This window comes from Oncorhynchus clarkii, chromosome 6, assembly GCF_045791955.1.
Source record: "Oncorhynchus clarkii lewisi isolate Uvic-CL-2024 chromosome 6, UVic_Ocla_1.0, whole genome shotgun sequence".
Lineage (NCBI taxonomy): Eukaryota > Metazoa > Chordata > Actinopteri > Salmoniformes > Salmonidae > Oncorhynchus > Oncorhynchus clarkii.
This window is the reverse complement of record NC_092152.1, coordinates 726,013-741,358: the sequence shown is the minus strand read 5'-3', so window position 1 is coordinate 741,358 and position 15,346 is coordinate 726,013. Positions and strand designations below refer to the sequence as shown.

Here is a 15,346-nt window from a genome sequence, read left to right as displayed (position 1 = left end):
AGCAACTCACTGCCTTCCTGAAGACAAACAATGTATACGACATGCTTCAGTCTGGTTTTAGACACCATCATAGCACTGAGACTGCACTTGTGAAGGTGGGAAATTACCTTTTAATGGCATCAGACCAAGGCTCTGCATCTGTCCTCGTGCTCCTAGACCTTAGTGCTGCTTTTGATACCATCGATCACCACATTCTTTTGGAGAGATTGGAAACCCAAATTGGTCTACACGGACAAGTTCTGGCCTGGTTTAGATCTTATCTGTCGGAAAGATATCAGTTTGTCTCTGTGAATGGTTTGTCCTCTGACAAATCAACTGTACATTTCTGTGTTCCTCAAGGTTCCGTTTTAGGACCACTATTGTTTTCACTATATTTTTTACCTCTTGGGGATGTCATTCAAAAACATAATGCTAACTTTCACTGCTATGTGGATGACACACAGCTGTACATTTCAATGAAACACGGTGAAGCCCCAAAATTGCCCTTGCTAGAAGCATGTGTTTCAGACATAAGGAAGTGGATGGCTGCAAACTTTCTACTTTTAAACTCGGACAAAACAGAGATGCTTGTTCTAGGTCCCAAGAAACAAAGAGATCTTCTGTTGAATCTGACAATTAATCTTAATGGTTGTACAGTCGTCTCAAATAAAACTGTGAAGGACCTCGGTGTTACTCTGGACCCTGATCTCTCTTTTGACGAACATTTCAAGACTGTTTTAAGGACAGCTTTATTCCATCTTCATAACATTGCAAAAATCTGAAACTTTATGTCCAAGAACGATGCAGAAATATTAATCCATGCTTTTGTCACTTCTAGATTAGACTACTGCTATGCTCTGCTACCCGGATAAAGCACTAAATAAACTTCAGTTAGTGCTAAATACGGCTGCTAGAATCCTGACTAGAACCAAAAAAATGTATAATATTACTCCTGTGCTAGCCTCCCTACACTGCCTTCCTGTTAAGGCAAGGGCTGATTTCAAGGTTTTCCTGCTAACCTACAAAGCATTACATGGGCTTGCTCCTACCTATCTCTCTGATTTGGTCCTGCCGTACATACCTACACGTACGCTATGGTCACAAGACACAGGCCTCCTAATTGTCCCTAGAATTTCTAAGCAAACAGCTGGAGGCAGGGCTTTCTCCTATAGAGCTCAATTTTTATGGAACGGTCTGTCTACCCATGTCAGAGACGCAAACTCGGTCTCAACCTTTACGTCTTTACTGAAGACTCATCTCTTCAGTGGGTCATATGATTGAGTGTAGTCTGGCCCAGGAGTGTGAAGGTGAAGGAAAGGCTCTGGAGCAACGAACCGCCCTTGCTGTCTCTACCTGGCCGGTTCCCCTCTCTCCACTGGGATTCTCTGCCTCTAACCCTATTACAGGGGCTGAGTCACTGGCTTACTGGTGCTCTTTAATGCTGTCCCTAGGAGGGGTGCGTCACTTGAGTGGGTTGAGTCACTGATGTGATCTTCCTGTCTGGGTTGGCGCCCCCCCTTGGGTTGTGCCGTGGTGGAGATCTTTGTGGGCTATACTCTGCCTTGTCTCAGGATGGTAAGTTGGTGGTTGAAGATATCCCTCTAGTGGTGTGGGGGCTGTGCTTTGGCAAAGTGGGTGGGGTTATCCCCTGTCCGGGGGTATCATCGGATTGGGCCACAGTGTATCCTGACCCCTCCTGTCTCAGCCTCCAGTATTTATGCTGCAGTAGTTTATGTGTCGGGGGGCTAGGGTCAGTTTGTTATATCTGGAGTACTTCTCCTGTCTTACCCGGTGTCCTGTGTGAATTTAAGTATGCTCTCTCTAATTATCTCTTTCTCTCGGAGGACCTGAGCCCTAGGACCATGCCTCATGACTACCTGGCATGATGACTCCTTGCTGTCCCCAGTCCACCTGGCCGTGCTGCTGCTCCAGTTTCAACTGTTCTTTCTTGCGGCTATGGAATCCTGACCTGTTCACCGGACCTGCTGTTTTCAACTCTCTAGAGACAGCAGGAGCGGTAGAGATACTCTTAATTATCGGCTATGAAAAGCCAACTGACATTTACTCCTGAGGTGCTGACTTGCTGCACCCTCGACAACTACTGTGATTATTATTATTTGACCATGCTAGTCATTTATGAACATTTGAACATCTTGGCCATGTTCTGTTATAATCTCCACCCGGCACAGCCAGAAGAGGATTGGCCACCCCTCATAGCCTGGTTCTTCTCTAGGTTTCTTCCTAGGTTCCTGCCTTTCTAGGGAGTTTTTCCTAGCCACCGTGCTTCTACACCTGCATTGCTTGCTGTTTGGGGTTTTAGGCTGGGTTTCTGTACAGCACTTTGAGATATCAGCTGATGTACGAAGAGCTATATAAATACATTTGATTTGATTTGATTTGACGGGCTCGTCGGACTCGTTAAAGGAAAAAAAGGCTTCTGCCAGTTTGTCCTTGAGATAGAAGCTGTTTTTCAGAATCTCAGTCCCAGCTTTGATGCACCTGTACTGACCTCGCCTTCTGGATGATAGCGTGGTGAACAGGCAGTGGCTCGGGTGGTTGTTGTCCTTGATGATCTTTTTGGCCTTCTTATGACATCCGGTGCTGTAGGTGTCCTGGAGGGCAGGTAGTTTGCCCCTGGTGAAGCATTGTGCAGACCACACCACCGTCTGGAGAGCCTTGCGGTTGAGGGCAGTACAGTTGCCTTACCAGGCTGTGATACAGCCTGACAGGATGCTCTCAATTGTGCATCTGTAAAAGTTTGTGAGGGTTTTAGGTGTTAAGCCAAATGTCTTCAGCCTCCTGAGGTTGAAGAGGCGCTGCGGTGCCTTCTTCACCACGCTGTCTGTGTGGGTGGACCATTTCAGTTTGTCTGTGATGTGTACGCAGATGAACTTAAAACTTTTCACCTTCTCCACTGCTGTCCTTTCGATGTGGATGGGGGGGGGGTGCGCCCTCTGCTGTTTCCTAAAGTCCACGATCATCTCCTTTGTTTTGTTGACGTTGATTAGAACAGTAAAAAACAATTTGGGGGTCAAACCTGTGGTATATGGTCTGATATACCACAGCTTTCAGCCAATCTGCATTCATGGATCAAACCAGGTTTATAATTGTAAATAAATCCCCTTTACACATGTGCATAACTATAGATAAATCCGACAGAAGAGTTTGTTGAGTTTGTTGCTCATAGATCTCGGAATCTCTTAGCAAGAAACACTTGGATGAACATGAAAAAACAAATGTTGAGCTATTTTCTGGCTCCCGAGTGGCACAGCGGTCTACGGCACTGTATCTCAGTGCTTGAGGCGTCACTACAGATCCTGGTTCAATTCCAGGCTGTATCACAACCCGGCCGTGATTGGGAGTCCCATAGGGCAGCGCACAATTGGCCCAGCATCGTCCGGGTTAGGGTTTGGCCGGGGTAGGCCAGAATTGTAAATAAGAATGTGTTCTTAACTGACTTGCCTAGTTAAATAAAGGGTAAATGAAAAGAATCTGGCAATTATGCTGTTATTCTGTGCCAGATATTAAGACTATAAACTGTTATAAATGGCCCGTTTGTGGGATTGACTTGTCAATCTAATGCGTTCTAACACATGATTGGCAATTGCGATAGAGCTTTGATACCTTCCAATTTAATGAACTTAACATGTCCATAATAACGCAAGGTTACGGCAACAATACACTGAAGTTATAGGCTATTTATTAAATTGGTTTGACAACTCCAGGAACGCTACACAAGTGGCACAAATTGATTTGCAATGACTCCCGTGATATTGTCATTTCAACATATTTATTGTATCAAATGGAAGCCGACAATGGCATACAAATGAATAGGCTACTTGATGGTCAATAGATGCAAATGTATCATTCTCCACATCCACAAAAAATCTGAGGGAATGGATAACAAATCTGAGGGAATGAATAAATAATCTGAGGAAATGGATAACAAATCTGAGGGAATGGATAAATCATCTGAGGGAATGGATAAATAATCTGAGAGAATGGATTATTAATCTGAGGGAATGGATAACAAATCTGAGGGAATGGATAAATAATCTGAGGGAATGGATAACAAATCTGAGGGAATGGATAAATAATCTGAGGGAATGGATAACAAATCTGAGGGAATGGATAAATAATCTGAAGGAATAGATAAATAATCTGAGGTAATGGATAAATAATCTGAGGGAATGGATAAATAATCTGAGGGAATGGATAAATCATCTGAGGGAATGGATAAATAATCTGAGGGAATGGATAACAAATCTGAGGGAATGGATAAATCATCTGAGGGAATGGATAAATCATCTGAGGGAATGGATAAAACATCTGAGAGAATGGATAAAAAACAGGGATTGGCTGATTTTTTCTCTCCACCATGACACTTAGGGGGCGCTGTGGGCTACAGATTCCAATCCCAGTTTTAGCTGGAACTTCTTCTTCTTCTCTGGTATAATGGCCTTCGCAACAGTTGGATGTGAATTCCGCCACCTACTGCACGGCTGGATAATAAGGGTGCGGGGTAAAAATCATACAAACTAACAAAAAATAAACTTTCTCTAAACAAAATAAACCTGCTTTAATATTCAATTCTCAAATTTTAAATCGGGACATTTTCTGGCATCAGTAGTCCTTGCAGTGCTTCTGTCGTGAAGGCTTGGAGGCCCAAAAACTTTTTGGCTACAGATATAATAATGTCCACTTTCTTGGACTTCTTAAACCCTTGTGCTGTACAATTATATAAATGGCTAATGGCTATAAATGGCTAAAAACATTCACCTTCTTCACAATGAGTGCATCCAGATCACTCGATGGATTTAAAACATTTACAACTGGTTGAGGTACATCCACCTTCATATCTTCTTCAGCACTGTGGCCTCTTACCCCTTTGACTCTCCTCACCGCCTGCACATAGGAGATCTGCCGTGCAGCCAAATCAAATCAAATCAAATCAAATGTATTTATATAGCCCTTCGTACATCAGCTGATATCTCAAAGTGCTGTACAGAAACCCAGCCTAAAACCCCAAACAGCAAGCAATGCAGGTGTAGAAGCACGGTGGCTAGGAAAAACTCCCTAGAAAGGCCAAAACCTAGGAAGAAACCTAGAGAGAGGAACCAGGCTATGTGGGGTGGCCAGTCCTCTTCTGGCTGTGCCAGGTGGAGATCATAACAGAACATGGCCAAGATGTTCAAATGTTCCTAAATGACCAGCATGGTCCAATAAAAATAAGGCAGAACAGTTGAAACTGGAGCAGCAGCACGGCCAGGTGGACTGGGGACAGCAAGGAGTCATCATGTCAGGTAGTCCTGAGGCATGGTCCTAGGGCTCAGGTCCTCAGAGAGAGAGAAAGAAAGAGAGAAAGAGCGAATTAGAGGGTGATCTCTTTCACCCTAACAGGGCACATGTCCATATCTTTTACAATTCCCAAAATGTAGTGGTTTAGACACAAATGCTCTCACCGCATACCTTACATATCAAAGCCTCAAATGTTGGGGCAACAGGTAGCGTTGGGCCAGTAACCGAAAGGTTGCTGGATCGAATCCCTGACCTGACAAGGTAAAAATATGTTGTTCTGCCCCTGAACAAGGCAGTTAACCTACTGTTCCCCGATAGGCCATCATTGTAAATAAGAATTTGTTCTTAAATCACTTGCCTGGTTAATTAAAGGTTAAATATTTATTTTAAAAAATCAGGTAAAGTCTCCTCAAACAACATCAATATCAACAGGCTTTTCTCCTTCCTTCCATTTACCATACGGGTCAGGTGACGTGCACTGACCACTCCTGGGATTTTATGACTGAGGGACTCGTCATCTGTATCCAAGGAAACTCCAGCTGTAACTCCTTTGGCAGGCACCATGCTCCAAGATCAATACAGGTTACTTCTGACGTGGACGAATTTAGCCAGATCAATACAGGTTACTTCTGACGTGGACGAATTTAGCTAGATCAATACAGGTTACATCTGATGTGGACGAATTCAGCCAGATCAATACAGGTTACTTCTGATGTGGACAAATTCAGCCAGATCAATACGGGTTACTTCTGATGTGGACGAATTCAGCCAGATCAATACAGGTTACTTCTGACGTGAATGAATTTAGCCAGATCAATACATGTAACTTCTGACGTGGACAAATTTAGCCAGATCAATAATTGTAACTTCTGATGTGAACGGATTTAGCCAGATCAATAATTGTAACTTCTGATGTGAACGGATTTAGCCAGATCAATACATGTTACTTCTGACGTGAATGAATTTAGCCAGATCAATACAGGTTACTTCTGATGTGAATGAATTTATCCAGATCAATACGGGTTATTTCTGACGTGAATGAATTTAGCCAGATCAATACATGTTACTTCTGACGTGAATGAATTTAGCCAGATCAATACGGGTTACTTCTGATGTGAGTGAATTTAGCCAGATCAATACAGGTTACTTCTGATGTGAATGAATTTAGCCAGATCAATACGGGTTATTTCTGATGTGAATGAATTTAGCCAGATCAATACATGTTACTTCTGACGTGAACGAATTCAGCCAGATCAATACAGGTTACTTCTGATGTGGACGAATTTAGCCAAATCAATAATTGTAACTTCTGATGTGAATGAATTTAGCCAGATCAATACATGTTACTTCTGACGTGAATGAATTTAGCCAGATCAATACGGGTTACTTCTGATGTGAATGAATTTAGCCAGATCAATACGGGTTATTTCTGATGTGGACGAATTTAGCCAGATCAATACATGTTACTTCTGACGTGAACGAATTCAGCCAGATCAATACAGGTTACTTCTGACGTTAATTAATTTAGCCAGATCCAGTGCAGCATCTTTTGTTCTTCATCGACACAATTAACCAAAAAAGGCCGCTTCTAGATTGAATTCACTGTTCTCTTCACAGTCATTGATAGTACAAATGGATCTCCCAAATGAACTTTGTCCAAAAAATGCAGTCCAACAAGAAATGCATTAGTCCACAGTCTCAAATGGAATATGCCCGAGCCCAGTGTGATGACTGGGTACAATATGCCACCAGACCCTAACCTGCTTTGGTGCGCTCTGCCAACTGTTTGTTTACCAAATGCGTTAAACTGAATCCCCCTGCTGAAAAATAACATTACTCCAATTGGAATAGCGTATTATATGCAATGTGTGCATGGCCCACAAACACTATGCACATGTTTATATACTGTAAATTGGTGTCTATTAATTGAGTAGCATTTAGATAACTTATATAATCAGATTTCAACCAAAACCCAGATATTAATCAAAATAAGACGCCAAAAAGACATCATGAAAAATGTGATCTAGTTGTGATCTGGTTAGATGTCCCGATCACATTTCAACCAGAAAAATACGTCTTGATCACTGTCGTATGCCCACTGAGTGGCGTTCAGAGGGCTTTGCAAGGCCAAGTTTGATAGACCTGGCCCTGTTGCCTACGTTAACTCTGAGGGAAAGCATTATGTTTTAACAACTTCCTGCGAGATAGATCTTCATTATACAGTGCCAGGGTTCATCTGGTCAGCGAGTGGGTAGAGGAGAGGAGTGCCCGCCAGGACTGGGCTGGGTCGGGCATGCCATCACCCCCCTACGGCCTGGAATGCTGAGTTTGGGCCAAACTGTCCACGGTGACGTTGGAGGGTGAGAGTACACGTGGGACAGTAACCTTGTAGGTTCTCAATATTGCATCAACTTCTCGCGACATTAAAAACTTCAATAAGATAAACTCACCGTACTAGTTGTCACTTGTGTCGCGAGAGAAGAGCCGTTGGTCGCCGAGCATCAGTTTTTTTTTTTGCTGAAGATTTTCCTGCAACCGGCCAGAAGCCACGGTCACCATCACCCCGACAATGAGCGACGACGAGCAGACCAAGCTGCTGGAGTGTGCCGGTCCCCCGTCCGCGTCTCCCGGGAAGAAACCCCCGCGGATGCCCAAGTGCTCCCGGTGCAGGAACCACGGCTACGTGTCGCCGCTGAAGGGACACAAGCGCTTCTGCAACTGGAGAGACTGCCAGTGCCAGAAATGCAAACTGATCGCGGAGCGGCAGAGAGTTATGGCGGCCCAGGTAGGGAACTACTGTAGTTTGCAATAGTGCATTGTATTAGGATCTTTCGATTAAGCTATGCATTGGTTTTTTTCCACAGTAAATGTAAATAATGCTGTTTTGCAATTATATGCATACGTGGATTGTGCATTGTGCTGTGTGGAACTAGCTAACTTTAGCTAGTTAACGTTAGCAATAATTTATTAGCTACAGTTTTGCTGCTGTGGTTTTCAAATAGTCTGTCAGATTTCTTTTCTTTTCATCCTACAGTTGTTTGTTTATGTTCCGTATTTACACAGTTGATCACAACAAAGGCATTTGTTTAGAGACATGGATACATTGAATAGCTTGGTGGCTACAATCTGCTACAATGTGAATACACCATCATGCTGGAGTTTCCCTCAGACAGACAGCTAAATGTGAAGACCAATACATAACCTGAAGCATGGATGGAATCCAGGTTATTGAAATACGATGTTAGAATAGTGCCAAAATGTACACTATCAATTTTGCTTTAAATATCTGCTGCAGTGTAATTTGTAAACTATAATTTTACAACAAGGCACTTTAATTTGGGCTTGTAGTTTACTAAAACGGAGTCCAAAGTGAAGGAAGTTTATGACGAACTCTGATGATCAGAGAGACTGGTGGCTTTGTGGAATTTGTCTAATTCACTCAAGGTCAATACTTTAGTCAGATAGGCTACATGTAGAGTAACCTAATCTGCTACTAGTGGAAGCTGAAGTCACTCCCTGTCTGTCAGTAAGCCTTCTTCAGGATATATGATTGTGAGACAATACATTTTTTATAAAGTTTGTAATGTCCAATTGTTTCCAAGTTCACTGACATGCAGGAATTCCTATATTTTCATGTGTAGGTAGATTTGGTGGACAAAGATAGGAGCTAATATGAATTAAAAACAGGCTGTGGTCAAAGTAAACCCAAAGATATTCTCCACATGCATTTTACATCAGGTCCAGGAGCAGGCTGGGTGTGGGAACTGGCCAATGAGGTCCAGGAGCAGGCTGGGTGTGGGAACTGGCCAATGAGGTCCAGGAGCAGGCTGGGTGTGGGAACTGGCCAATGAGGTCCAGGAGCAGGCTGGGTGTGGGAACTGGCCAATGAGGTCCAGGAGCAGGCTGGGTGTGGGAACTGGCCAATGAGGTCCAGGAGCAGGCTTAATCTGGGTGTGGAAACTGGCCAATGAGGTCCAGGAGCAGGCTTAATCTGGGTGTGGGAACTGGCCAATGAGGTCCAGGAGCAGGCTTAATCTGGGTGTGGAAACTGGCCAATGAGGTCCAGGAGCAGGCTTAATCTGGGTGTGGAAACTGGCCAATGAGGTCCAGGAGCAGGCTGGGTGTGGGAACTGGCCAATGAGGTCCAGGAGCAGGCTGGGTGTGGGAACTGGCCAATGAGGTCCAGGAGCAGGCTGGGTGTGGGAACTGGCCAATGAGGTCCAGGAGCAGGCTGGGTGTGGGAACTGGCCAATGAGGTCCAGGAGTCTGTCTGTCTGTCTGTGTCTACCTTCCTGCTTGTATGTCTGTCATGTCTCTATCCTTCCTCAATACAGTAACTAACTGTGTCTGTGTGTGGGTGTGCATGTATGTGTCTTTCTCTGTGTGTGTGTGTGCCTCTTTCTCTCTCTGTGTGTGTGTGCCTCTTTCTCTCTGTGTGTGTGTGCCTCTTTCTCTGTGTGTGTGTGTGTGTGTGTGTGTGTGTGTGCCTCTTTCTCTCTGTGTGTGCAGGTGGCTCTGCGACGGCAGCAGGCTCAAGAGGAGGAGATGGGGCTCTGTAGCCCAGCCACGCTGTCCAGTCAGGAGGTTGTTGTGAAGAATGAGCCCACTGGAGACTGTCTGTCCTCGGTGTCTGGAGGACGATCACCTACCTGTGGAAACACCTCAGCTGGTACCTCACCTTCTAATGCAGGTATATATATGACACACATTCAATCCATGTGCATCCACCCACGTCCAAACATATTAGTGTTACTGATGTAAATCTGGTCCCTATGTTTATAACACAGTATAATGTCATGACTACCACAACTAATATAATCTGGTGCCTATGTTTATAACACAGTGACTACCACAACTAATATAATCTAGTACCTATGTTTATAACACAGTGACTACCACAACTAATATAATCTAGTACCTATCTTTATAACTATTGGGTTTAGATCAGTTGAACATATTAAAATCAAACACAGGTCTTGACATTAACTTTTTTGCCACTAGTCCTTTTGAACATGTAGGACTGATTAGCTTCCTGAAAGCTCAAGTCACTTCTAATGGTCTGTAACGCCAGGGGCCAAAATGGTGACATCAAATTCTGTTGAATGATGCAAGGAACCACTTTACACAATACAATTATTGTTATCATTATGATTATTATCATTATTATTATTATTATTAGCATTATTATTATCAGATTTAAATGCAGGCTCCCCTCTGCCTATTGGCTTCTTTGCAGAGTCAAGCTTGTCTCAAAATAGAACACTTTCCCTTTAAGGTTCGCCTGGAGGATGGTTGGCCTAAGAAATATTACAACATTCCAATTACAACCAAATATTATTTTGTCTTTATAAAATACTTTCCTACTTTAATGAATCTGGGATCAAATGGCTAAGGTTGGCTACCTCAAAGCAAGGTAACTAACTAACTTGTTTATCTGCCTGGTAAGGCAGGTTTCACTGGAGATCTATTGCCAGCATTGGTAGTTATTTGTGGTTTAGGCTATTCTAAGAATATTTGAATGTTGTCAGAATGACTTGGCCAATGTTGAATATCGGGGAATAACAGCTTTCCAACTGTGTCAGAATTATTTTGCAGCTATTTTCATTGCTTTAGAGGTGTTTTCCAACAGGAGTGTTTTGCCCTGGTTTACTAACACAACCATTCATTTGTGGTTATTCACAATATTTATTTTAGGACATCAGACATGACAATGACATTAATAGATCCTATTAGCTAATTAGTTAACTAGCGAGATAGTTAGCCAGGCTACATGTTATGTTTTGAATTGGCTATCTAGTTAGTCTGTTGTCTATCATTATTTTATAGGCCAGGGATGGGCAATTTTGATAGGGGTGGGGGCCACAAAGAATCTGAACACATTATGAGGGGCAGCAGTGGCTGGCGGGTACCCACACACGCAGTCAGTCCCGACCCTAGCCTTTTGGGGACCCCCCGACGGCCTTTTGGGGACCCCCCCCGACGGCCTTTCGGGGACCCCCCCCCCCCCCCCGACGGCTGACAGAAATGTTGTGGACAGTGGACACAACTGGCTCTGCAGACATTGGGAGGACAGTGGACACAACTGGCTCTGCAGACATTGGGAGGACAGTGGACACAACTGGCTCTGCAGACATCGGGAGGACAATGGACAGCATCTCATGTGGAGGACTTTCTGTGTAGTCCTAGTTCTGATGTCCTGGTACTATCAGTATAGTTCTGATGTCCTGGTACTATCAGTATAGTTCTGATGTCCTGGTACTATCAGTATAGTCCTGATGTCCTGGTACTATCAGTATAGTCCTGATGTCCTGGTACTATCAGTATAGTCCTGATGTACTGGTACTATAGTGTCCTGGTACTATCAGTATAGTCCTGATGTCCTGGTACTATCAGTATAGTCCTGATGTCCTGGTACTATAGTATAGTCCTGGTACTATCAGTATAGTCCTGATGTCCTGGTACTATAGTATAGTCCTGGTGCTATAGTACAGTCCTGGTACTATCAGTATAGTTCTGATGTCCTGGTACTATAGTGTAGTCCTGCTGTCCTGGTACTATCAGTATAGTCCTGATGTCCTGGTACTATAGTGTCCTGGTACTATCAGTATAGTCCTGATGTCCTGGTACTATAGTGTAGTCCTGATGTCCTGGTACTATCAGTATAGTCCTGATGTACTGGTACTATAGTGTCCTGGTACTATCAGTATAGTCCTGATGTCCTGGTACTATAGTGTAGTCCTGATGTCCTGGTACTATCAGTATAGTCCTGATGTACTGGTACTATAGTGTCCTGGTACTATCAGTATAGTCCTGATGTCCTGGTACTATCAGTGTAGTCCTGATGTCCTGGTACTATAGTACAGTCCTGGTGCCAGCCTCAAGTCCATCTTTTGATCACTCTGTGGTAGAGGAAGTAAGGAGGCAGAAACAGCTTGTTCCTTCAAGCCTGATATCAGCTCTGGACTGGAATACCAACCCGGTCAAGGCTGCTGCCACTGTGTGTGTTTGTGGCCCCTGGACCGGTGACAGAGAGGAGAGGAGTTGAGCACTCAGTGATTCAGCCATGAGGACAACGGTCAGACCTGGGACACACACAACGCTTCTGTCTCCTAATCTACTGATAGTGAGATATACCACAGAGCTGAATCTGGCAGAAGCTTGAGACAAATGTGTCTTTGTTGACTCCAGATATCCCAACACATGATGAGGACTGTTGTTGATATGGTAAATATGCCTTAATTCTGCTCCTTGAGGTAGGTCAGTTGTTGTATCATGTATCATTTTTTGTTTTCTTGAGTAAGACAGCTCCAAAATGCAGGTGTTTCAGCCCAGCTCAGTGCTTTCTGTGGTGGTGGGGCAGCCAGCAGAAAATACAGTGTTGAGCCTGATTGGCTCAATATTGGCTCGAATATTTTAACCCTTGGGTTCTGCCATAGAGTTATATTAGAAATGCCCATCCAAGAAGGCTCAAGGTCATTGGCCACAGATAATGATTGGAGTGATCATGTCAACATCATACTTTCAAAATCTTAGCTAGCAAGCTAGCAGTCGTCGCCATGAATCAAGTCGACAATCAAATCCTTTTCAACATTACACAACAAGTTGTGGTTTGGGAAGGAATCAGTGGCTAACTGTGAGTTCAAAACAACTCTGGAAAACGAGCTACGGTCGTTCAAATCTTTCTCTTTGATGACAACATTTCCTCAGGATGGACCGCTGCGCCACTTTCCTGTTCAAGCACATTACAACATGAGTCCAAAAAATGCTGCTGTATAAATGATGTAATATGCCAGGGAGATATGTAGACTGTAGCTGAGAAAGTAATACTAAGTGTATGTTGTGTCGTAAGCTGTTAGTAGCCCATGTTCCTCGCCCTAATAATTTGGTCTGTTTTCACCGTTTGTGGCCGTTGTGTGCAACTTTTTTTGTACAGCTTTGACAGTGCTACTGATAGTAGTGGTGGCGCTTGGCTTGCACGTGCAAATTCAGCACACACAACATTCTATAAAATAATTGTGTTATTTGACGTATCAAATTAAAAGCTTATTTAATGTGTCAAATAATGTTATGACATGTATCTTGTTTGACATGCAAAGACCCAAACGGCGTTCAATGTTCAGAGAAATGTAATCATCGAATATTGTAAGAGCTTTCATTGTCTGCTTATATGCCCTCTTTATTTATCCTACGGTTCTGACTTGGTGTACAGGGAGAACACTGTAAGTAAGAACGGCCCATGTTCTGAATTCTGTCGCTGTACATTTCAAAAGTGCCGAAGAAATAGTTATATTGACTATCCTTGTCGTCTCTCTCTTAATGTCTTAATCGAAATTACGGATGGCCTCTTATCCACTTGTTGTCCCCCTATGTCATAGTTTGTACATCTCAATTGTCAGCAGGAACCACATTTGTTTAAAAAGCAAGTCAGCCATTTCAGCTATGTCTTTTAGAAAGGCAGTAAATGATGCTGAGTTAACTGTAGCAGTGGTAAGGTGTTGGGACAACTTTATGTTGGCCCTCACAGTTTGTGGGCACAGTTTGTCACCGTTATAGTGCAACTCATGTATTGTTTAGTGTAGTGTTGTTGCTTTGCTGGCATGCCACATTTTTTTGTATGTATGGTTTTACCAATGAAGAGAAGGATGGAGATTGACAGGAATAATCAGTTCAGGACAGCCACCAGCAGATGGTGCTATTGTGTGGGACTGAAAACTAAAAATGTCTTGACTGAAAACAGAAAGACATTGTTTATTTTTGTTTAATTTAACCTTTATTTAACCAGGTGGCCAGTTGAGAACACCTTTATTTAACCAGGTGGCTAGTTGAGAACACCTTTATTTAACCAGGTAGGCTAGTTGAGAACACCTTTATTTAACCAGGTAGGCTAGTTGAGAACACCTTTATTTAACCAGGTGGCTAGTTGAGAACATGTCCTCATTTACAACTGCGACCTGGCCAAGATAAAGCAAAGCAGTTTGACAAAAACAACAACACAGAGTTACACGTGGAATAAACAAACATATAGTTAATAATACAGTATAAACAAGTCTATATACAGTGTGTGTAAATGGAGTGAGGAGGTAAGGCAATAAATAGGCCATAGTAGCGAAGTAATTACAATTTAGCAATTAACACTGAGTGATAAATGTGCAGATGAGGATGTGCAAGTAGAGATACTGGTGTGTAAAAGAACAGAAAAACAAATATGGGGATGAGGTAGGTAGTTGGTTGGATGGGCTATTTACAGATGGGCTATGTACAGCTGCACCGACCGGTAAGCTGCTCTGACAGCTGATGCTTAAAGTTAGTGAGGGAGATATAAGTCTCCAACTTCAGTGATTTTTGCATATTAGTTTCCAACCTTGTGAACTCTCTTGGAACTGGCAGAGTTGGTATCAGTGTACTAGGGGTGGCAGTACACTGGCTGGAGGATTTTTAAGTCCATAATTTCAGTATGTGTACAGATGGAAAGCAGTGGGAGCAGAGTGAATGTCTTTTTAATCTCTCTCCTGTCTGTCCCTGCAGGGAGTCGGTCTGGTCTGAGGGACAGTATACTTGGCCCTGCCTGACCTCTAACCCTAACCCTGTTCCTCTGTCCCTGCAGGGAGTCGGTCTGGTCTGAGGGACAGTATACCTGGCCCTGCCTGACCTCTAACCCTAATCCTGTTCCTCTGTCCCTGCAGGGAGTCGGTCTGGTCTGAGGGACAGTATACCTGGCCCTGCCTGACCTCTAACCCTGTCCTCAATCCCTTGTAGGTAGTCGTTCTGGCCTGGCGTCCAGCCCCACAGCGTTCAGTAGGGGGCAGTCTACTGACGGAACAGCTGACCTCCTGGTGGACACCTCCTACTACAACTTCTACCAGCCGTCACGCTACCCTACAGCCTACTACAGTAACCTGTACAACTACCAACAATACCAGGTAGGCCTCTCTGTAACCCTACCCTACAGCCTACTACAGTAACCTGTACAACTACCAACAATACCAGGTAGGCCTCTCTGTAACCCTACCCTACAGCCTACTACAGTAACCTGTACAACTACCAACAATACCAGGTAGGCCTCTCTGTA

The 15,346-nt window shown here is 43.7% G+C and overlaps 1 protein-coding gene across 5 annotated transcripts in view; it reads left to right on the top strand.

Moving 5' to 3' along the window:
• Positions 1-7,740: 7,740 nt before the first annotated feature.
• Positions 7,741-15,346, top strand: part of LOC139411858 (doublesex and mab-3 related transcription factor 1) — a 46,873-nt gene continuing 39,267 nt past the window's right edge. For 2 of the 5 annotated variants that reach the window (XM_071158603.1, XM_071158602.1), the window contains exons 1-3: positions 7,847-8,062; positions 9,787-9,967; positions 15,034-15,197. In XM_071158603.1, the coding sequence (XP_071014704.1) occupies positions 7,847-8,062; positions 9,787-9,967; positions 15,034-15,197 (561 nt within the window). Of the gene's footprint in view, positions 8,063-9,786; positions 9,968-10,760; positions 10,767-14,275; positions 14,282-15,033; positions 15,198-15,346 lie in introns of all 5 variants that reach the window. The other 3 variants (XM_071158600.1, XM_071158601.1, XM_071158599.1) reach the window with 3 other exon arrangements.